Raw genomic sequence first — 25,158 nt, forward strand, 5'->3', positions numbered from 1 at the left:
CATGTCTGTACAAGAGATAGCGGACCAAGAAAATCAGAACGGACATATAGATATATATATTTATTTATTTTGGTCTGTTCCAAATTCAGTTCCAAAGCTTCAACAACTGCTGGAGTGTGGAGGAAATAATAATAATGGCACCAACATTAAAACCAAAACTGCAACGTCGCAGTAAAATTAGAACTTCGAAAACCAAAACTACCAAATCTCTTAAAATCGGCTTCATGTTCCAAAACATAGCAACTTTAATAAAACAATAAATTGTGAAACTGCAAAACATTTGTGCTGAAAGAGATACGTAAAATAATCAGATTTTAAACTAGATCAGAGTTTCCAAGATGTATTCAATTCGTTTCAAAACGTATCTGCTAATAAAGAGCCCATACAGGGCAGGAACATGCATGACCTGTTTGGTGATTTACCATCGCACTGTCTGAACGTTCTCTCTTTCACACTGCTGTGAAGTGAAGTTGTCACACACACACACACACCTCGGAGTGTTTATTGACACTGGACACATCAGCATGATGTCGTCCCACATTCCAGAGCAACAGTCAGTGTAACATGATGATACGGACACCAGTGACCTCTGACCCACAGAGCGGCTGAAGATGGGACCTAACGGAGCAGCTGCTTTCTGAGCGCTGCTGCTTTTAATCAGTTTCCCTGGTGAGTGACGTATTGATCGTGTATTTTATGTGCTCTTGTGAGTATTTACGTTCTGATTGTTTTAGTGTAAAACGACTTGCATGATTGACTGAATGATTTACTGAAGTCATGTCATTCTTTTCCTCCATCCAGACTCTTAATTGGGAGGGTTTGCCGTCGCTGTCGGATTTATTTTAATTGACATCTGCGGATAAACTGACAATGAAAAAATAAAAAATGTCTTGATATTTCCATTTTGCCTGTATCGCAGACTTAAAAGAAAAGCTATATGAATAAAGATCATTGTTATTATGTTATTGTAAATTACACTGCAAAAAAGAATGCGATACACTGTGCAGCTGCAGTCAGTGGGTGATGTTTGGACCCGTTAGCCTTCCAGCATATACTGTATATATATTTATATTGTTAAATACGGTGGAGACCAGTTTCATTTCTCATCCAAAGCTTCATAATGTGGATGTAGATTCAATACGTGCCCCTTCATTTAGCTGTCCAGATCTTCGTGCACAGTTTTTTTTTCCTCAATTGGTTTTCATTGAACCCTCCTTTTATTTACAGTTTGGTTACTTAATTGGAAACTATTGACCGGGACCAAACAGCACAGACACTAACTCACATCCACCAACATGTGTGTCACACATGCAAATAAAAAGTAAAGACATGAATAGGAAGTTATTTGCACACAGACACACACACAGGCTGTCCTCTGCATTGTGTGATGAAGCAGTAGGGATAAAGAGCTCCTGTTTGTGTGACTTCATTCATGAGCTTGACGAGCTGGTCTGCCGTCAGTGCGACTGTCCTGCGGCCGGCTGGCCGTCTGTCTGGACGACAGCCCGGCTGATACCAGACCGTGTGTGTAAATGGGGGTAAACGAGGTTTGTGCTAGGAATAGGGAGCCACAGCTACATGAACACGCAAATGTTTAGCCGACACAACGTCTGACAAGTGCAAAGATGGACAAGTAAAGGAAACAAGTTCGTGAGAAAGACTAGAAGGAGGCAATTAAGGACAGCACAACGGCAACAATCCGCTCGGAAGATGAAAACCACGAGGCTTGTTATTGAGATGACAGCTGTGTGTGTGTGTGTGTGTGTGTGTGTGTGTGTGTGTGCGTCTGCATTATGCTGACAGGTTGCGTCTGTGCTGACGTGTGTTTGAACGCGTGTGTCGGCCTCAGACAGGACGGCAGGAGGAAGCTCAGCCTGAATAAATTAAACAGGACGGTGTTTGTTTGTTACCGGTCCACCAAACTCATGAGAATCTGCCAGAGCTTATTCCGAGGGAACCATATTCATAAAACCGTATTAATTATATATATTTTTTTATTGACTGATTCACAGGTAGAAGAGGCAGAGTTTCTTACATACAGAAATCTGAAAACCCACATACAGACTCAAAAATAAGGAGAGATCAGAAGCTGGGTCATGTTGTTTGTGTTGTTTATTCATCACGCCCCCGGTGTGTAACGGCCTTTGGAGCTAAAACTACAAGAGTCTGAGCTTTTGCTTTCAGGGTTCCCAAACTCCCTGCACGGCCTTCGTAACACTAATGCCGTTCACTTGCATTCATTCATTTTGTCGTACGGTCTGTGTCGTCATTCATCTCATCATTACGCACTGATTTGTCAACCTCTACCAAAACACAACCTCAGTCTAATATTCCACATTATACCCCCCACCCCCCCCAAAGCCATTTCATCACAGCTCTACCCTCTCACGCTCTAAAAGCCATGTCAAGAGGGCTGTGCTGCCATTTTTAGTAACACGGAGATAGAGGCGTCACATTCTGTGATGACGCTCACCCCAGATCAAAGCTTACGAAAAGACGAGAGGGGGAAGTGGAAAACGAAGAGGAAGAGGAGGGGATGAATAGGACACAGCGTTGCGTAAAGCGTTTTTTACCCCCCCCACCCCATCCCATCGGAGGGGGGTTGATAAGAAAACGCTGTGTAAGCTGGAACAAGCTTCACACAGTGATGGGGAGGGAGGGTGAAAGAGAATATATATGAGAGAGCGAGAGAGAGAGAGAAAGAGAGAGAAAGAGGGTAAAGAGAGAGAGAGAAAGAGGGTATAGAGACAAGCAGAGGACAGACGACAGAGACTAATGCTGTGTCCCACTTCTTCCCTTCACCCCTGACTTTTCCTCACTTTTATGCTTTCACTGTTCTTATAGCAAACAATTACTCATTCCCAGTCCGGTACTGAGCAGCAACAGCTACCCAGAAGACCTTGCAAACAGTTCAGGTAAAGGGCGGTAGAGTTCCAATCGCTGGTTCAGTCTTGGATCTGGTTTCAGGTTTATAAATACTACATTGCTACGTGCTGAAGCTAAGGAATCTCCTGTCTTTTAACAATCTTCTCAATTTTTTTGCAACACACAGGTGGCTAGCTAGTTATTTGGGGTGAAAACAGATTGCATGAGCTGTAGAAGCCGTGAGAAGCTTTTCCGAAGGACAGACTGTGTGTAAGTGATGATTGTACTGAGGCAAAGAAAGCTGAAACAACACTTCACTCCCGCTGGTACGGATTCAGAGTTCAACAAAACCAACCAAACATGTCCTATCTTCTGCTGCTCATGTCGTCGTCAACACTAGGTTGACACTCAAAACCGTCGTATTTCTCTCATCTTTCCTTCAATCCATCTACACCAACCGTCACTACAACACTTTCCATACACCGTGTCTTTGTCGTGGACATGCACACTTGTAAAAACATTTTTAAAAACCCTGTTCTACGCTGAGAAGAAATCTGCTTTCTCCGTGTAAACACACTGAATGACAGCGCGCAGGAGTATCTATTCTGCCTCCAACGACCTGGAGTGCTCCACAGAGCGGCCCTGCAGGAATAGAGCGCCGTCTGATCACAGAGCAGTGGAAGCCTGGTACGGTGCTTCTGACCAGGCTTGGAGCTCAACTCCACTATTGCTGCTGTCGGGAGAAAAAGGCCAATTGGAAAGCAAGCTCTTGACAATACAGAGGCCCAAACACACACACACGCACACGCACACGCTGAGCTGATTAAAAAAAAAGATGCTGGCCAAGTCAAATCTTGGCTCAGCACACGACATTAACTTGTCTCATTATCTCGTAAACACAACTTGGATTTACTGTTTCACGAGCGGGTGGAAAGGTTCACGCTCATGATGTGTAATTGTGTAATGTGTAAAACGTGCACGTGTATTTTGTGTGCGTATGAGTTCAAACTCAGTTCAAAACATTGTTAGCTCTGGTCAATGCACTTCTGTGTGTGTGTGTGTGTGTGTGTGTGTGTGTGTGTGTGTGTGTGTGTGTGTGTGTGTGTGTGTGTGTGTGTGTGTGCTTATTGTCCGTTCAGTCGGGCCACACTGGAGACTTTTCAGTGGCAACAACAAACAGTGCGGCCTGTTTGAAAGTGAGGGTGAGTTCCTCCAGACAGACAGACTGTTGTTGCTCTGTCCTCGGTACAAACAGTGGGCTTTGTTTCCTACTGGATGACCAATGATCGCTGGAAGCTAGAGAGGGGTCGTTTAAAGTTCACCCGCTTCCGGGGAAAGCTCAATTTAAACTTGTTTTTAATACTTAGTTTGGACACGGAGCTAAAACGTTTTCAGGATTCCTCACAATACTGAGACAGATGTCGACAGATTCACCTCGGTCTTGCGGAGGAAGGCAGATTGAAAGCTTAGCCCAATAACGCAAACTTGCATATACGTCCAGTAGGCGTCGGAAAGATGTTTGACTGCTTTTATGACGAGAACCGAGGAAAAAAAACACGATTTCCACACACGTCATCATCCCAAGACTTCTGGTAACACTGTCACAGAGACATGATGCAGAGCCTGTTGGAGACGGCGGATCCCACTATCTGCTGCCTGATGCTCAACAGTCCCAGGAGGAAGTGGACACAACCCAGATCAAATTACACCGTGGACTTAATCGCACACTAAATCAGTATATTTGGCTCCTCTTCTTCCCGGGTCTATATGGAAAAGCAGGGAGGAGGTTTTTAATCACAGTATTAACACTGTGATAAACGTGCAGACTAATATTTAGGGAGGTGAAGACTCGCACTTTTCATATCCGGCAGTGAGACCGGGTGTGTTCCCTGTGTTTAGGAGATAACTGCGGCTAACAATATACACTATATATTATATACTGTAAACAGAGAGCGCCCACACTATGAAAAGATGATGTTTCTGTGGCTCACAGGCACCAAGGAGAGACGTGGAGGAGAGAGACGAGACAGAGGGAGCGCTGGTGAGATGGAGGGACAATTCAATTTGCTCTCCGTCATCAGAGACGGGGGGAGGGGGGGGATACGGTCGGAAGTGGATTATCTCATCCCAAACAGAACAGGGTTTGAATGTCTGAATGTTAATGGGAGTGGGATGCAGGAAGTAACAGTAAAACGCTCCACTGGAATCAAAGGGCAGTAACTATTTATTTATTCTTTAGGGTTAGGGACATAAACATGGAAGACAGACGTACAGACAATAACGTAAAGCAGTTGCAATGACGTAGGTAATGACATAAGAGTCCGGAAGTATAGAATTGAATTAGATTGGGCTACATAGGGTGTGGGTCTTGTGCCTTGTCCTGGATGGGAGTAGTCTGACGAGTGACATTGTAGTTGTGTTTTAATTGTTTTTTGTTGGTATGTTTTGTGTTCGTTGGGAGGGAGGTAGGTCTGAGCGGCCCCGCCCCAACCCGCCCCCACTATGGCGCAAAAAGGCCGCCAGCCAAGAGCCAGGCAACCGCACGCCGACACCCCCCAGCCGACCCAGTCCAGCACCGCATCGCTGCCGTCACAACAACAACGATGTTAAATCACAGGAGAGAGAGAGAAAAAAGATCAGTCAAGGTTCTTTCTGCTAAAGTCAGATCGACTGATGATCCGTCTACAACCTGCCAGAGACACCGGTATCAGTCGTTTTACGGATGGTATTGTTTTGATGACTGATGAGATTTTATTTTTTCTGCTTTCATATGAGGACAGACGTTTTAGTCGAGATTAAATGTGTGGCTGTTGCTCACATTGCTCCTCACATGTAGAAACCCCATTACACAAAAATCAATGCCATCAAGTTGCCGCCGAGTCCACCGTATCATTCTTCATCAGAGGCGATTTTCAGAGAGTTCGTCTGTGGATCGCTGAGAGGAAACAAAAGAGAACTCCTCAGCTCCCAACAGCAGCTTAAAGGAGACAGTTTGGCATCGATGTGGCCAAATCAATCCATTTCCCTCGGAGGATTTAAGGAACACGCAGCATGGACTCACTGCTTAATGCTCGACAACAACCCCGGCTGCGCTGTATGTAGACGTGAGCTCAAGATCCTGATCTGTCGCTTCTCTCCGGCTCGTGCTCTGAAGCCGATCGTGGCGTTGTGAGGAAGACGAAATTGCGGGAGGAAGGTCACCGCAGGAAGACGAACCAGTGCGGGCGTTTTCAGAGAGCCTTTGAGTGAGAAGTCTATTGTTGTTCCTCAGACTCTGAACTTTAGCCCTGCCGCTGCCAACGCATTCTGAATTCATGTCTCTTTGGTGCCGAAGCTTTTTCGTGAGAATCCAGATTCATGAGAGAGCCTTTGAGAAATGCCTTTGGTTTGAATCAAACTCTAATGGGAGAATTAATGGTGTTGCATCCAGCTGCTGACTTGTTCGGGGCTTGTGGTTTTGCATTTTTACTTTCCTTTGATACATTTTGGCTGGTCAATCCTATAAAAAGCTGCTGGTGATTGATGAAGAATGCTATTCGGAGCGACGTGAGAGAGGAAATCAGACGACCGTGAAGCCAACAAACCGCATCAAGAAGCGAACACTGAAAAGTCTCCAACAGCACGCAGAGGAACATTCTTTTCTGCTCGATGTTCAAACCTGGCAGTTTGTTAGATTTCAAGGTTTTTCCATCGCAATGACTGCAACTCCATTCAAATTGAATAAAGTGAATTAGAATGGCTTGTGGCACATTCAGACAGGGTTAACATGAAGGTGGGGAATGAAGTAAACAGTATGTGTGCTCCGCGGCTATTTAACTCAATGTTCCGGATGGGATTTTTACCCTCAGGAAGGGACAGGATATGATCTGTAATACAACAATATTCATCAACTTTCTGCAGGACAAAAACAAAAGAGACAGCCAAAAGCCTCTCGGAGGGGGGGGGGGGGGGGGGATATCATTATCTTTGGTGTCCATCGCAAAGAAACGTCCATTAATCTACTTTAATCATAAAAAAAACAGATGCTTCAGAACTCGCCTGAGACTCCTCATGTTTTAAAGTTTCCTTGAAGTGTGGTAACAAACAGGCATGTTGTCATCATCGAGCTGTGTGTTGGTGCTGGCATGTTTCAATCTATCAGATTAGCAAAACTATTTTTCGACTTAACTCCATTGTCAAAGTACAAGGACGTTTCTCAGGACAGGGTCCACATTACAGGGGGACCAGCGAGCTCACCAAAACACTGCAGAGTACAGCAGTGGAGGTGAGTATTATTGATTCATGGTTGTATAAAAAGGACATATGAAGAGAAATAACCAGATAGAGCAATCTCAGCTTTGTGTTCTGCAGTCAGCCTGTGGTCTGCATCCTCTCTGCTCTGCTGAGAGTTAGCTGTTCTGACATCACGGCCGACGTTAAAACCCCCAAATGCACCCTAACCCTCACTTCACTTCACACGTATCAGATGCAGAACACGGTCGGCTGATCTGTGGGGACACCGCCACCGCTCCATCTCACGCTGGAGCATAAGAGCCACACACCAAGACACAGATTGTACCACTGTGGACTTCAGGGAAAGTGTGAAAACAACGTCCTAACCCCCAAAAGGGATTCATACCTGTGCTACATGTACAGGTCTTGTCCTGCTGCTTTTATCACCCGTGTTCTGCTGCTGCGACAGCAAGACAGCTCTTGCTGAGTTGGAATTAGGGTCGCAATCCTTCTTGGTACCAAGTGAGTATTCAACCTGTTAGGTACCAAAAGCTTGCTCAGGATTACAGTCTATTACTGTGTTATATATTCTTCGACCAAAGGTGCAGTGTGTAGGAATTGGCGGTATCTAGCGGTGAGGTTTGATTGAAATTGCAACCGACTGAAACTTTGTCCGTGTGCCGAGCGTGTAGGAGAAGTATGTCCACCGACACGGAGACATGAGAACGCGACTGTCCCTATCCGGTGTTTGGTTTGTCCATTCCGGGCTCCTGTAGAAACACGGAGGCCGGCCCATTTTTTATTAAGTATAAATATTAAGTTAATAAAATATGAAGCTAGGTAATCAACAGCAGGTAATTACTGGACGTTAAGGGAAGTGAGATTCGGCTAAGTAGTGCGCTAGGTTAAAGTTGGTTTAGGTAAGATAAATAAAAAATAAGTTAAGTTAAAAGAAAATAATTGAAGTAAAGCGAAGTTAATGAGCTTAGCTAGAAGTGGAGTGACGTTAATGGTATTTTAAATAAGTTAAGCTAAATTTAGCCCGGAGTTTGGGTAAAGTTGAGTCAAGTAGAAAGTGAAGTGAAATAAATGTAAACATTTCATAACTCTGCTGATTCAACGGCTCAGTAAGACGAGAGGCAGAGTATGTAATGTCCATCAGTAATGGTTCCTCCTCTGACGTGCACACATCACTGTACGCTGTGTTCAGTAGGTGGCAGCAGCTCCGGTTCGTTTCACACTGTGACTGACCGTAGTTACTCAAGCCATGAGGGAGTCAGCCTGGCTGCCCTTGGATGCTGGGAACTGATCCGTATATGTAGGTCGCTATTGATTAGGAAAAGGAGTGATCGATGCAGAGTGGAATTCTCTGAGGGAAACCGCACACAAAGCCACTCTGTACAAGCTGCAGCAACCATTAGCGCTGTGTTACTGGGCAAAAAGACCAAGAGGGTAGCACACAGTATTTCACACACAGCCAGATTAACGACACACGAGCAAGTGTAAATGATGCGACGTAGCGGATTCACGCTAAGAAAAAATTAAATGTGTTGATAAAGTTCCCAGAATACTAAAAATCTAAAGCGATATTTGGTTGGCTGAGGAAAAATGCAACCAGAACATGTTACCTGTATCGGGTACTTGTCCCTCTATGAGACTCACAGCTCTAAGAGGGGAATACTTTACCTTGTAAGTGTCCTTCAGTGGCATTTAAATGACTAACTGAGGATTCAGGACACTTCCGTGTTTTTGCTGTGTGAGCCAGTTTGAAGCAGGAAGCGTTCGCTCACAGCGAGACATGAAAAACAAGCTGGGCGAGAGAATGCTTTCTATGGTGCAGCTAGATGTGACACAAAGGGACAAATAACTATGTCTTTGTGTGAAGACAATGACGGAAGATGGACTCAATGACCCTCCCCATTTCCACCCGATATCAACTTACAGTCCGTAACTAGATACGTTATCTTGATAATGACATCTGATCGCGGGGCCTGAGCATTAAAAACTGGTATTAACGAGCCTCGTTATGTCTATTCTGTCTGTACGGTGAACAAGTATCCCTTTGCAGGTGATTTAGGGGGAGCTGGAACTAAATGGGCTCATTCTCCTGTCTGAAAGGTAGAGGACTTATATTCAAATCAGTTTAGCAGGACGTTGCTATTTATCTGGTAACATTAGCTCACAGCGAGACATGATAGCAGCGGAGCAGGAAACAATGAGGCTCCGGCTGTGAGAACGCTGGAATAACAACTGCTGGCAAATGATAAAAAAGGCAACAGCATGCTCAAGGGGGGTTTGCTGTGACCTGATCCCACTGAGCAAATGTGGAATCGCTGATTTTTTAAAAACGACACTTTGAGGCGGATCAGTAGCGTCTAGATGAAACCCAACCCGCCCAGTAAGAAAATCAGCAACGGTGCCGATCGCGATCCCTGAATCACATATTGTAGACGCATCGAAATGATGCGTCCCTTGAAGAAGACCTCGCCTTGATATAATCTTGATATGGATCAAACTGGAAACTCTGAAAGTCCGGACTGAATAAGGTGGGTGTGAAAGGGCCTTAAGACTCAAAAAAACTCAGCTCATCTCTTTTGTCAGGACTGTGTGCGTTTGTGGTTTGATCAAATTAGACAGTAACCAAAGAACTTGCAAACCATCGTCACATTCTGAGACAAATGTAGCTCACTCCTGATTGGTGCACTGAACTCTGCGTCCATTTACATCTCGCATTTGGAGCCATAAGGATTTTGGTGAACATTTCTTCTCCTGAAACGAGTCATTGTTCTAGAAAAGGGAAAACTGTCCATCACTGGCTTTAAGAGCTGAAGGTGTCGCCGTCACGTCAACAGCACAAAGCCTGAGGATATTCAAATGATTAAGACGTCTGACAAAAGCAGCATATTGACACATTTGAGGAGCTGGAACCAGCAAAAGCTTCACGTTTTTTTTCCAATGACAAAACAATCGATCTGTTAATGGATTTAGCTCGACTTTCTTGTTTTCCTTTTCTAGTGACGTATCTCACGTTACAGCCAGATGTTCATGAGGTCAATAAGATGCAGAACTGTGAAATATTCTGCAATGCATTTCAAAACAACAACCGAATAGCAAACACTTGAACCGTCCAGTTTCTTTAGTTGAGATAGCATCAAGGATTCAACTTTTTTTATTCCACACACTTACTCACACTCAAGACAGGCGTTTCCTCTAACAACTAAAACCTCCAGCACGGATCAATAACGCAGCGTGATGGATGGATGGCAACATGATGCACGGAGAGAAAAGAGATCCAGATACGCACAGAGAGGGAAGAAGGAGGGCGAGGCGAAGAAGCAATAATGGGATCTTCTCCTAAACTGATGCGGTCGATAGAGATCGCATATCCGACCCCAGATCTGCGGCTGTGCACGGAGACCAGCAGCTCTGAATGACTCGCTACAGACCAGGACTAGAACAATAAGAGCGGCCGACCGCACTTGGGAGGCACCTGGCTGAACAGAGAGGGAGGCAGCAGGAGCGGTAGAAAGCCTTGTGAGTGCTGCAACCCAGTTAGTGTGATTGATGTCGGACATTAGGTACGAGACGGCTGGTTCTATGAGACCTAAAACTATACATCACCTCCGTACAGAATGGCTCTGCCCTGCGCCATTAGAGGGGCGATAGCTCACTCTCCTAATTGACGACCATTCATTTGTGTGTGTGTGTGTGTGTGTGTGTGTGTGTGCTTACAAGACAAAAAAGCAGGGTGAGCTAATAAAGCTAAGTGAAGCAGGTTTCTGAATAAGCCACCGAGCTGTCAATAATCCCTCTGCCAAGCTTACTGGGAGCGGTTCGATTGTTGTCGCATATGTTTTTACACGCGTGCATGCACTCACATAAATAAGCAATCCCACTCTAACAACCCATATTGTGTTTGGAGCAATGACCCGAGGCATATTCCCATCTCTTCATGGTGAACAACAAAGTTTGTTTAGATTTTTTCAACAATTTTGAGAACACAGAGAGCAGAAATAATCAGTTGATTTAAGGGTTAGTCGACAGAGAAAAATGAATGAGTCACGTTTTAAGCTAAATGTCCTGGTTCCAGCTTCTCAAATGTCAATATTTGCTCGTTCTTTTAATCTTCTATCACAATAAATGGAATATTCTGGGTTTAACAATAAAGCACATTATAAATTGTATTACAGATTAATCAATAATACAAACGATTGTTACCTGCACCCATCATGTTTGGCAATCCCTTGGGCTTATAGTAATAAAGAATGAAGAGACAACATGAACATGCAACATGCAGAATGAACAACTTAAATAGAACAGACTTTAGAGGAAAAAAAAGAAAACTAAACAAACAAAAATAATGAGCTCAATTAATAGTCTAAACATAAAACATGAACACACTGACTCTGAATTCTGCACATTAACCAGAAGCAGATAAGAAGCGGTCACAGAGAACAACTGGCAAAAGGGTGAGATCAGAGTCGGACCGCCTCACTGAGTTTCTGTGGTAGACCAAGAACTGTGTGTGTGTGTGTGTGTGTGTGTGTGTGTGTGTTTGTACTTATCCCCCCCACCGCCGGCGCCGTCTCATGTTGCATGGTTGTCACACTCTGCTCTCCGCGCGAGATACCAAACACGCACACAAACTCATCTCAAAGTGCAAATGAGAAAACCACACTGCGCTCAAAACATCATTACCCAGAGCTCCCAGGGTGTGAGGACGTCTCAGCTCTGTGGAGCTGAAAGTCCCGGTTACCGTCCACTTTGTTGCATCGCTCACACTAGTTTCAACTTCAAAGCACAACTCGGACACGTTTCCCTGTGAATGCCCAACCAAACATACAAACAAGTGTTGACATTAAAACACACACACACACACACACACACACACACACACACACACACACACACACACACACACAGGGCCTCATGCAGGAAAATGACTGGGACACCCAGACAGAATATTACCTTTATGTTTTATTTACTTTTAACTTTTTGATTTTAGTGATTCTAGTAATTCAATGCAGCTCATTGCTCATTTCTCCCCCTGTGGAGAAAGGTCTGGACCTGTTCATACTACAAACTAGTGAAGATGACAAGTTATCTCATATCACTTGAAAGCAACACTGAAAAACAAATCTGTTCATGTGTGTAGGTATTGCATTCAGCCCAACATGTGACTTCATCTGCATGTATTGCTGTGATTGAAGGGTTCACTGTAAATCGTTGGGCTGGTATGAACGACACTTACGATTCCTTTACTTAAAATACACAGATTAAACTTAGACTAGTTCTCACAAGGATGGAGGAACACACACACACACACACACACGTGGTGGATCTCATCTCAAGTCAAGCCTTTCATTTCCAATTGGCTCAGGTCACACTTTTATTTATTGGGCTGTAAAAAACCTGCAAAATACTGGACACGCACACACACAAATGCCAATGAAATCTCCTATAATTGCAACAGACATGTTCCACTTCCTGTTCTGATTGACAGGAAGAAGTTCCACCTCACTCGACCTCACTAATCAATCGCTGCACGCAATCAGTCCACCTGTCAATCATTGGCTCACTCACAGTGGTCTGCTTATCAAAGAACGGCAAAGTGTGTGTGTGTGTGTGTGTGTGTGTGTGTGTGTCCTAAACAGTCCATTAAATAAAACACTAACCACTGAGAGCTGTCTGACTAAGTTTGGATTGAAGGACGGGATTTGTGTGGGATCAATAATAAGTGTGTCCTCTGTACGTAAGTGCCTGTGTGTGTGTGTGTGTGTGTGTGTGTGTGTGTGTGTGTGTGTGTAAACAGTGTGTCCTGCTGTTTTTCACCTGTGCTCATTCTGAGATTCAATTACCGGGAAAGGGAAAGAAAACAGAAAGATGTGGATGGAGAGAAAGAAGCGGAGGCAGAAGAGGAGGGCTGCAGACATTACGTTTTGAGGATTGACTTTAGCATCTGAACCAAACATGCTAACCATGCTAACGTGCTAAGAAAGTTAGTCTGGAGACCTGCATTTACATTGTCCCTGACATGTTGTATCAATGTGTTGACAGAATTGTGATATGTATGTTTGTATATGATGACATGACGTTTACACAGTAGTACATCTCAGTTGTGATATGTAGGTCAATAAACTATGTGCCTACAACAACAGTGGCTTAAATAAGGAATGTTTTTGTCTACTTGAAATGTGAAGTGGAGGGAAAGTAACGGTCACAATTAAGAGAAGTTCTTAAATATTCGCTTAGCTTTGAATTGGTCGATTAATGGATGTGTCCATTGACAATGTTTGATGAGTGATAAATGATTGAACAGTATATTCATACATCTCAAATTTGGAGTTTCGCTACTTCACTACTGTTTTACATTATTGTAAATACATATGTTGGGGTTCTGGACTGTTTGGACTAAACAAGATGACAAGATCACTATTTTCTGAAGCAAATGCTCAATTAGGAATATAAAGACCACCCCATGCGATGCTGCATCATGACGTGTCACACACCGGCTTCCATCATACTCTTTGTAGTATGGGAACCAAAGCAACAATGGCTGCTATGCTCCATGTGGGAAAGGAACCCGCCCCATCCCGAAAATGAATGGATAAAACAAACTTGTGCATGCTGTTAAATATTCCGGATAAGAGGGGGAAACTGCCTGAAGCTGAATGCAGCCCCTAATCACATCCACATAGACCTTCTGGGCTCTCAGAAGTTTGTTTGTGTGAACATTGGGAAAAATGTGTTTCATACATCTGTGCTCGCTCTCCTTCAACAGAGTACTCTGTTGGAGTAAACAGTGGCGAGACCAAAGCAGAGGCCTGTGGGGATCCGGAGAGCGGAGCCACATTTTATCTCCACTCCGCTTTTATCTGCTGTGTGGGAATAAATAAAGCCTGCATTACTCCCAGATCTCCCCCTCGCCGAACTCTCACACACACGCAGATTGTTCAGGGTAAAACCAAAGCTCGTCTTTCTCAAAACAAACACACTCACAAAGTTAATCAAAACAAGCAACCGAGGCTCAATGAAGCCATCGATCTCTCAGAGAGGCATCGAACGCAAGCAGAAACAGAGGGGGGGGGAGAGAGAGAGAGAGAGAGAGAGACGACTCGCATCCACAGCATCACCGAGCACACGGCGGTTGTGGTTGCCAAGGGCACTGAGCTCCGGCAAAGCATATGCGTGGGCATGTGTATGTTGTTGTTGTGTGTGTGTGTGTGGGATCAGAATCTTTGCAGTGAAGGGTAACAGTGACCGCTGTGCAACATCTTGGACAACAGAGAGCGACAGCAGGAGGAGGGGCCAGTTTGACTTGAACGGCCAATGACCCGGACACGGTGTGCGTTTGTATCAGTTTCAGCCGGACCAGTTGGAAAATCCTGGGTTTGGTGGTACCCAAGGGTTATGGTTCAGAGTGAACTGTCTCAAAACAACTGGATGTATTTTCATAATTATTTTGTAAAGACATTCATAATCCACAGGATGAATCTGTAGCGGTTTTGGTGATCCTCTGATTTGTCGTCCGGCACCAACACTATCAAAATCCTTCGTAGAATGAATGAATTCCAGTCATCCTCTGCTGTACTTTGAGATGAATGCTAGCATAGCATGCTAATGAACCCAACAACAATGTTAGAATGTAGCCTGAAAAGAACACGCTCGTCGGGGTGTAAAGTTCAGAGTTTTGAGTGTGACATCAAGAATACCAGGAAACATACATAGCTGTGATAACGACTTCAACCGTATTGCTTAGGCCTAATGTGCACCTTCTAAAATAATTGTTCAGTCTGTCCTTCAAGCCCCGCCCCCACTGGTAAGTTGTTTAGATGTGTGTATGTTAATGGCTACCATAACTATAATCTGTATTCACGTGTGCAGACCTGCCACTATTAGTTTGTCTGGCCTTTTGATTGTAATATTTGACAAACTACTGACGGCTATGAACACACCCCTCCCACATTTATTCTCATTTAAATACATGTCGGCAGTCTTCAAGGGGCAAAAGGGCAGAACAAAAGGAATAAGGGTTCCTGTTCTAATTTCCACTTGAAGCAAGTCTCGTCTGTCATCTATGAAAAAACCCGACACGGAAGACGACCTCTTTATGCCGGCTAATTATTCCAGAGAAATGAGTTGCCTCGGCTGATGTTGTGCTTTGTTCCCCCTCTGTGCATTCCAAATGTGCACTGATCGCATGCAGACACTTCATTTTGCATGGTCTATCCCTAATTGCTGTCTGCAGTCAGTCATGCTGGATCTCACCACAGGAGGGGACTCTGTGTGTGTGTGTGTGTGTGTGTGTGTGTACACTGACAGGTAATTAACTCAATATAGTCAAAAATCAAGTGGAAGCAAATGAACCAGTAAAGCTAATTCTGGAGTGTGTTGCTGTGGATGATTGTCATGTGCAGGCAGGCGGCAATTAGCTGAATATAGTCCAACGGAAAAGAAAAAGGGAGAAAACGAACAACCCATTTGACTTTTTAGCTGCAAAGTAGGGGAACATCTGCACGGCGGGAAATGGAGTCGGGTTAAAATGTTCATGGACAGACACAAATTTACAGGAAAAAAACACTGAGGTGTATCCGTCTACTTTTCCATGCTTGGCTGGGAGGCTAAAAGCCCTCGCTGCTAATAAGGCAGGGGGTGAAAGTGTGAGAAAAAGGAAACGGTGAGCACATGAGGCCAGAAAGAGCAACGCGAGCGATGGAGAAAAAGTAATAATTATGGAAGAGCGAGAGCGACTTAATGAAGATACGCCGTTACAGGTGCAGAGGAGGGCCGGTTTGGTAATTACAGGTTCGGCGGCGGCTGACTGGTTACTCGGGGGGGCCCCTGCACTGTTTAATGCACGGCCCGCGTTTTCACCCAATTAAAGTCTGTCACCGCGAGGGAAAAAAAGAGTAAAAGGCCGCGGCGATGACAAACGAGGAGAGCGGAGCAGCAGGCGGAGCCCAGGAGCGGCACAGGTAACGGCACACTCGGCGAAATGGAAGGATTTGTGATGAAATCAATGCCGTCCGAACCTCCCGCTTACCGTGTGAAGAGCTTTTATTATGCGAGACCAGTCGCGCGCTTCAATTATGTATTAGCCTATTTAAGTCTTGTAATTAAGGAGCACATTAGCGGTAGGATCATAAAAAGAGAAAATGGGACTTTTGTAAGCTGATCCGACTTTGTGAGTTCCAGCACTGACCAAAGTTTCAGAGTGAAAGCGGGATCCAAATCCCAAGTTGTTTTTCTCTCTTCTTTTATTCCTCACATCATGACCTGTCTGATCCAACAATCAGTTCACAATATTACAGACCTCGAGCTTGGACTGCTTGACATTTTACCCCCAAAAAGTTCTGAGGTTCACGACACAGCCTCAATCAGACGTAGTTCTCATTACAGGAAGTACTGCATTTATTTATGTCTTCTTGTTGATTCTATTATTTTCGTCTCTGTTACATTCGGAAAAAGTGGGGGGGTTTTACAAAGAGGAAGTACGGGTCCCTGGGCCTGACACGTAAAGACTGCCTGATAAGATAACATGCTGCAATATGGGTCGTTCGTAGCCTTCCTATCACTAGGCTAGAGAGTTTCTTTAAGTCTGTTTATCGTGTCTCTTCTGGATTTCATCAGCCGTAAACGAGTTCAGGAAGCCCAGTTCAACTCACACAGGTCTTTGATGGCTTGTGTGACTTTTTCCAACGTCTTGACTTGAGACACAGAAGAATAACTTGTAAACATTTGGACAAGCCTTAACGCCTTAAAGTGGCATTACCGGTCCTCTTTATTGGAAGTGTTTCATGGTAAGATAGAGCTGATCCTGATATTGGGCTGATACTGACTCAAATAGCTATATACATTTTACACTGGAATCCTAATCCCTGTGTAAGTTTTGACCAATAATTTGCTGCAGTAAAAAATACCTGTGGATGATTTGTTACTATAAATAACAATTCAGTCTATGCATCTATTTATTTGTCATTTATTTGGATGTACAAAAGTCACCTTATATTCAGGCCATTATAGTATTTTAAAGAAAAGGCACAAAGTACAAGTAAAGTAGACTTGTGTAAACTTCTTAACAGCCTAAAAAGAATGTGTTTGTTTGCGATTCATTCATCGGAGAATGTATCTTCCCCGTCCTCTGACAGGGCAGACAGCAGGCGAAGCCAGCCAGAGTTGTTCACTTCACCTCCGTCTCTAATTCCATCCATCTATTTACCTTCCTCTACCCCCCCCCCCCCCCGAGTGAGTTTTGTTATTACACTCTGGCGTGATTTATTCATTGTGTCCATCACGGCCTTGCTCTTTTCCCCTCCATCCCTCCCTCTGCATAGCATTTTCCATCTCATCTCGATATGCACCGCTGGACTTGTCCAATCTCTTGTCTGCTGAGCTGTGAGATGTACGAAGTGGAAGTCAGAGCCGTAACCCCGCCGGCTTCCTCTCTGCCCTTCACGTTTGACAAACAAAACAAAAACCTGCTCGCACTCAGGAGCAGGCAGATTTCACTTTATATGCCAGCGATGGAAACAACTGCAACTAAAACTTATTTCACTTTCAAACTTTCCCGAGTGGGCAGAAGTTCGATGTTTGCTCGACATCTGGGTCAAAGAGAATGTCCGGAAAAATGCTGAATAAAGTCAACGAAGACATTGACTGATATGAAGTGGGCATTGGTGACCTGAGGGTCGTCGGTTCAATCCCCCGAGTCGTCAGGATTCATCTGGGTTTAGAAGTGAAAAGCAGCGCTTGCACCAACATGATGGTATGTTGTGTATATGCAAGGTTATGTAATGTACTGTATATATGTTGAGATCCTCAAAGATAACATGAAGTTATGATACTGTGACATGACTCGTATGCACCACTACAAACTCACTGAGTGTTCCAGACCTTTCTCAGCCGATGGAGAAATATACTGTTGAGTTTTCTGAGACGGCCACCGTCTGCAGTGAAGTGGTTCATTACGAAAATATAGTTCTCTTTCTCCTTTGTGCTGAGGAGTCCAAGTTCAAACGGGGACAGTGCAGTCGTGTGGAGCCCAGCTGAGCAGACTCGTCTCTCACCTGGGCCCCAGATACTCGACCGGGCTCGCTGCTTTCTTCCACCGACTCCTCTTCAGCTTAAGCTCTCTCCTCCTCAACTTAAAGAGGATCAAGAGATGAAAGCAGAGACACAGGACGGAGAAAGAGCGGGGAGAAGACGAGAGAAAGGAGTCAGAAAGGGAACGAATGGCAGCAACGACAGCGATACATCGAAATGAAGAAGACGGCAAAAGAGAACGTAAAGGAAGATAGAAAGCTTAGCGGCAGCACATGCTAATATCGGGTCATTTTAAGTCAAAATGTTTGAACTGAGCGATTATACAAGACAGAGGAATGCATGGGATGTCTCATCCATACGAGTCTCTGTCTTACAGGTCAATGCATATAAAGGCGTGAGTGCATGCCGCACTAGAGAACTTCTTATGAGCTCTGTGCTTCACTCGCGGTTCACACAAGTGACTAACACGTGTCCCTCTTACATTGGTTTGTATAGGAACTATTTCTTTAGTAACTCGTTACAGTGAAACTGTGCACAGCAAAGTGGACACTTTGTCATTGACGTCGTTTTTATCTTTTTGGGTAATTTGGGTGACTGGTAGAATACCTTCATAACAGGAAGCTGTAACATACACGACCGATTTCTCCTCCATGAACCCTTCATACAAACGGAACATCTCTCCTCTTCTACATTGGAAGATCACGCTTTGTCATATTTAAAAGGAGGACTCTGGAGACGAATCAAGTCACATTATCGACGTAAAAGAAAAGAAAAGTCAACAGTGGAACTGACAATTAAAGAACAAACAGCCCTCAGTAGGTGCTATCTTTGTTGTCTCAAGAATGTAAAGTGAAATGTGTGTGCATTTCTCTGTACATACAGTATGCTGTGTGTCTGTGTGTGTGTGTGTGTGTGTGTGTGTGTGTGTGTGTGTGTGTGTGTGCATTGAAAGGAGATGGGCAGGTGCGTGTCCTGCAGTAAGAATAGTACAGGAACACAGTTTCCTCCTTTAGCTATGAATCATGCTGATGACAAGGACAACTGACAGCCTGCAGCAAGATACAGAGGTGTGTGTCTATGTGTGTGTGTGTCAAGTGAATGTGAAAATAAGCAGGACAGACATCATGAAGATATGCAAGGAGAAGATAAGCTACTCACAACACACACACACACACACACACCCTTCAGCATGAGTCATCACCACAGCGGCTGCTCCTGATGCACTTCTACTCTGCGCTGCTTTTCACAAGCAACAACAGTGCATTCAGAGACACACAAGTGTTTGCTGGCTTCATTTGGCCCCTTTCTGCTCTCGACTGAACAAAAGTGTAGAGCTGTGTTCGCTCTGCAGACGTCACATGATTGGCTCTTTAAACGTAAGCAAGAGTAGCTGCTGTGTGCATCTGTGGCGCACCTGCAAGCACCACAGTCGCACTCTTTCAACAGCCACTTTTCAGTGAAAATGGTGTGCGCACTTCAAGTGAATAACAGTATTTTCTGTTTGTAGGAAATGAGGAGACTGGATGAGTCTCCGTGTTGCTTTCAGCCCATTGGTCCAAGTGTCTCTGGGGGCGTTGTCTTTTTTTGATACCACCACCAAAGTGTGGACTCTTCAAACTCCCAACCTTCTGCGTTTGACAGTAAAGACAATGGTGTACAAACTCAACATCGAGACAACATTTAGAGTCCTATTGCTGCACAAACATTAAAATCCTGTGAGAACACCAACGGACCAAAACAAAGAAAGATGATTTTTAATATTTGTGCTAAAAACAGACAAATACACCATGTGTTAAAAGTCCAAATTGAGGTGAAGTGTTTGATGACGGTATAGAATTGTATCTCCCTGTCAACGGTATTGGTCGGATTGGGTTCCAGATCAGCTGGGATGTCCAAACCACACGAGTAATCAACGAGCCGTTAAACCGTCCACCTCCGTTATTGTCTCCGTCAGTAGCGGCGGAGGACACTCGGTAATTATTCAACATGTTCTCGTGTATATTTAAGTGCCCCCCCCCCCCCAAAATATGAATCTATTCCTTTAAGGTACAAAAAGAAGAGAATAAATGGTTGTCTTTAAGCACTGCTATGCACGTTGCCTGCACGTTGCTATGCACGTTGCCTATGTGTATTAACTCAAATGTACAGATCCGTCTGAGATCTAAACTTTGATGTGGTGTCATTTATTTAACTCATTGTTAGAGGCACACTGATAAACAAGAATAATTAAAAACAGCACTTCATATCAAAGAGGTTGCCAACCTGTGGTGTAAAGCAACTGGTGAATGACAAGAGGGTCAGCAGGTGTATTTGTTTTTGTATTCAACTGGTTGTGATCTCCTTGTATGTGCGTGTGCGTGTGCGTGAGTGTGTGTGAGTCTGCCTCCCAGAAGAGTCTCACTGCATCTAATGATGTGCCTGAGCACGGGCTGCAACAACACAGCAGCACTCCTTTCATCTTCAGCCCTGTATCCTCCTTCCAGCGGAGTCTTTCATTTATTTCCTTTCTTTTTTGTTCCCCTCCAAAACAAATGCTAATAATATTCTAATCTGATTGCGTGTGTGTGTGTGTGTGTGTGTGTGCGATTGCAAAGTTCCACCTCCACAGTGAATGAAGCTGCTCAGTGAAAGAAAGAGAAGCGAGCTCTCAAAGACACTCTGGACAAAATAGAAGGATAATTCTTCTTTCCTTTTCAAATGCTGCACACACACACCTACGTGCAGGCGTTACCTGGCAACACTTGGTTGTTAGTCTGGGAACACACAAACACACACGTGCACTTAAAGCGTGTCAGAGAGAGAGGAGAAACAGGAGCGACGGACCCTCGTCCATTAGCCAAGAGGTAAACACCATCTGGACCTCCGCAAATGCTTTACCCATCACACACACACACACACACACACACACACACACACACACACACACACACACACACACACACACACACACACACACACACACACACACACACACACACACACACACACACACACACACACACACACACACACACACACACACACACACAGTGAGCTCCATTCATTTCACTCAATAACACACAAAAACACAGGGACACACTAGCAAAACAGGTGCTAACAGCACAAACACTCTGCCCATTAACATCCCGGGTGGCAACGCACACTTTTTAATCCACGCAAACACGGACGGGGGGGGACACATCTTGCAGCACTAATCCTCTTCCTGCAGCCGCAGTAAAGCGTTAGAGTGAAGTCATGTCAACAAAGGCCAGGTGACGCATGAGGATTCACTGTTTATTAGATATCATATAGACAGTTGAAGGCAGATGCTTCTATATCAACACGTCCTCGGTGTCGAGCTGTTGCATTGGATCGCATTAGGTTGTACAGGTGGTTTTACTCTACACCATCTAACCAACACCATCAACATGTAACAGTCACGACAATACAAGCAGAAAGTGGAAGTGGAAAATACAGATCCTATGACTATCATCCTGCACAAAATATAAAAGAGTAGTGTTTCATAAGATATGACACAGACGGTAAGAAGAGAAGCAGCAGAGAAGAAGAAAAAAATGATGAGCCAGAGGGGCTCAGGTGGTCTTCTGAAATGCTGAAGTTAGTCAATTCAAAGCGTGAGATGGGGCTTTAAGGCCGGTAATACAAAAACTCTGACAGCCGTGACCCCGACGAGCAACACCGCACTGAAGTACGATGTGCATGAACTGCTGGTAGCTGAGAAACAGAGACAGAGAGACGAGGTGTGGAGCGAGGAAAAGGAAAACATTCACAAACTTGCCCTTGAGAAATAGAATGGCCGGGGATTATTTACTCCACGAGAATAACTCTGCGGGTCACGATTTCCCGCTGGCGGCGGCGATGAAGTCCAACATTTTGATTTCAGATCTTTGTCCACCTTCACTCTCACCACAGACGGTGGTCCACAGAGGCTTTTCATCACCAGCATAGTATCAGAAGTTGTCCTCATCATGCACACACACAGTGCACACACACACAGTGCACACACACACACACACACACACACACAGTGCACACAGGTGGCTTAATGTATGGCACACAAGACTTTATGAGAGCTACTGGTGGTTTCCTCTCATTAGACACTGATGCCATCTGCTGGTGGTTCTTCCCACTGCAGTTTGTGTGTAAACCAGGTTCATGGTGTGGAGTCACGTCATTGTTTTAGGTCTCATCCCAACCTGATCCTCTAGAAATCATTCCTTCAGCCATTTAAATGTGATTTATAGCCATATGTCTTATTCGTATTTTTGTACTACAACTGGCACGCGAGTCGTACTGTACATTATCATTATTATACCGTTTAAACATTTAAAAAGAAAAAGCAGTTTGATCAGTTCACAGGGTTTCTTCTTCCTGTAAATGACTAGTCATGTATAACAGTAGGCAGGGAGACTACTTTGATGAATGAAGTCATTTAGGGAATCAGTCCCTAATCAGTCTTTCAAATGTGAGGAATTTGCTCGATTCACTCACTTCATGTCTGTGTAAACTGAAAGGCTGTTTTTAATGTTATCAGTAATTAAAGGAGTTCCCACTGTGACTAACATCTGACATGATTTTTTTTTTACATTATATATTTATTAGCTGAACTCCCACACAGCCACAGACGGTGCATATTAACACACAAACAGCTCTGTAAACACCTTTTCAAAGGACGACGGGAAGAACCTCACAACTAAGTAGCGCATATGGAGCTTCAATAAATGTGTTTAGTTTAGTGCCAGTGTGACTGGACATGTAACCTCTTACAGCAGCTCCTCTAGTAATCCCCTCTACAACCAGCAGGGGTGAGAGAAGAGCTTGCACACGCGCGCACACACACACACACACACACACACACGCACACTGCAGACATCTAGACTACAGTGTGCACTGTGCTGCATCTTGACTCATTGCAGCCAGCGAACACACACGCACAAATAGAGAAGTTTACACACACACACACACTGGCATTTCTGCTCCAGTTCTTCCTCTCAGCACTGAGCAAACAAGCCTGTGGATGTTAAGTGCCTCAGCGTGTGTGTGTGTGTGTGTGTGTGTGTGTGTGTGTGTGTGTGTGTGTGTGTGTGTGTGTGTGCTAAAAACACTGAGTCATCCTGTGTCTGCCTCCCTGCAACAGACGGGTTCCATATGTGAGTCTGCAGATATCAGACAACCTGAACGCACTTCATGTTTATGTGTTGTTTTGCAGGACAAAGAGCAAATTTAAGACAGATTTTTGTCAAATCAATCATGCAAACAAGTTTCAGTGGTTAGGTGGCACCCATGATGCAATCATCTTTGCAAATTTTATCATGTCAGCTATTTGCCTGGTGAAGACCCAACAGGGTCGGGTCTAAGCCCGTTTGTGTCCGTTAAAGTTTTAGAGGCTAAAATGTACTTTATCTTCCGCTGATGACATCATGGAAAACGGTAAATAACTTGTTATGGTGAGGAGGACTTTTACGGTCTGTGTGTGTGTTGCGTTAGTGCACTGACCAGTCCGGTGAGAGATGGAGCAGACTGCCCCAAGGTTTGGCTCCTCATGCGGACCAGGTTGTTCCCCTCTCCTCCTCCTCCTCCTCCTGCGGACATTCCCCCCGTGGCCCCGGGCCCTCCACAACCTCCCGGTGGCCCATGCCAGGCCAGCTGGCTCACCCCGGCGTGCAGACTGCTGGACAGAGGCAGCAGCTGCTTACCTGTGAGGCGAAAAGGGAATGACTCATCTCAAAAACCCCAAACCAAAACCCTGCTTCTCGGTTACACTGGGGGACACACTGGACTAGAGTCCCCCGTCTGTTTCTCACTACGCTCTGGTGATTCATCGGCATATTGTCGGTCTCCACCCTGAATGACTGGATGAGAATCAAGCTGGCTCAAGTTCAATCACAGCTCGCATTAATCATTCCCAATGCAGCCGTCAATTTCCTAAACCCAAAAGAAAACCCAAAGAACAAACCGGTCTTTGTGAAAACCGAAAACACAACCGGCCACACATGTCTGAGCTGCTGATTCACATCCGACTGGTACTGTCACGTGGCCTCTGTTTGGCAGTTAATCCGGGCTAGAATATTCACTTCACGACAGATTACGGACGTGGCGGATTGGTGCCGGATTAAGAGCGCAAGAGATCAGGGATCAAAGTACGACCTCAGGTAACATCGGCCCTGTGTGGGTGGAGACTGTGTGTGTGTGTGTGTGTGTGTGTGTGTGTGTGTGTGTGTGTGTGTGTGTGTGTGTTTTACCGGTCATGGCCAGGCTGCTGCGTCGGGCCCAGCTTTCGTCCTGGCTCAGCTGTCGGTGCAGTTTGGATTTGGTAGCGGCGGTGGCCGCGGGCGACAGGTCGGGGTTGCTCAGCTTCCTGAAGAGGAGAGGAGGTGGAACCACAAACTCCCTCTGGAGAGATGGAGAGGAAAGAAAGGAGAAGAAGACTCTTTAGACTTTGGTACTCGATGTCGGCTCATATTTTGAGAGTCTAACTGCTCATAATGTAGACCAATGATCCAACAACCGTGGAACAGGTTGCAGAAGGTCAGAGGTGTCGTGCAGGTGAACTGATGAGTTTTACTTTGTACATCTTTTTCATCAATGTCAGTTAATTATTTACTGGTTTTAAAATATATAGAAATAAATTCTTTGGAGACGTCACCAAACTGATAATGTTCCATTAATCGGCCACACCCTGATATCTGTGTCCAACACGACCAGATCAAATAAAAAAATCACTTAAATTGTAATAAAACACGAAAAAGCACAGACGGAGGAGTCACAAAATGTTGTTTCAATAAAAGTTCAACATGGACCATTTTGTTCCAATTTTGTTGTGGCGGTGGGGCATGAACATTGTTCTTTCTCCAAAGTGGGGCGCGACAGAAAAAGTTTGAGAACCGCTGCATTAAGCGACACTTTCAGCAGCAGAGCGGAGAGTCGGACTTATAACTCAGTTTGTCAGCGACATAAAGGAAAAGTTCCTCTGGACTTCCTCCACGTCCCCAAAGCTTTCCTAAGAGACGCTCCAGAGAAACTGCAGTGCAGCCAACA

At 44.8% G+C, this 25,158-nt stretch overlaps 1 protein-coding gene across 2 annotated transcripts in view; it reads right to left on the bottom strand.

The window, feature by feature from the left end:
* Positions 1-25,158, bottom strand: part of mast2 (microtubule associated serine/threonine kinase 2) — a 133,385-nt gene that overhangs the window by 85,406 nt on the left and 22,821 nt on the right. For both annotated transcript variants that reach the window (XM_079266906.1, XM_079266905.1), the window contains exons 2-3: positions 24,363-24,513; positions 23,617-23,816 (exon numbers count right to left, since the gene is read on the bottom strand). In XM_079266906.1, coding sequence (XP_079123032.1) covers positions 23,617-23,816; positions 24,363-24,513 — 351 coding nt within the window. The remainder of the gene's footprint in view (positions 1-23,616; positions 23,817-24,362; positions 24,514-25,158) is intronic.

Source organism: Melanostigma gelatinosum (assembly GCF_949748355.1).
Source record: "Melanostigma gelatinosum genome assembly, chromosome: 4".
NCBI classification, from domain to species: domain Eukaryota; kingdom Metazoa; phylum Chordata; class Actinopteri; order Perciformes; family Zoarcidae; genus Melanostigma; species Melanostigma gelatinosum.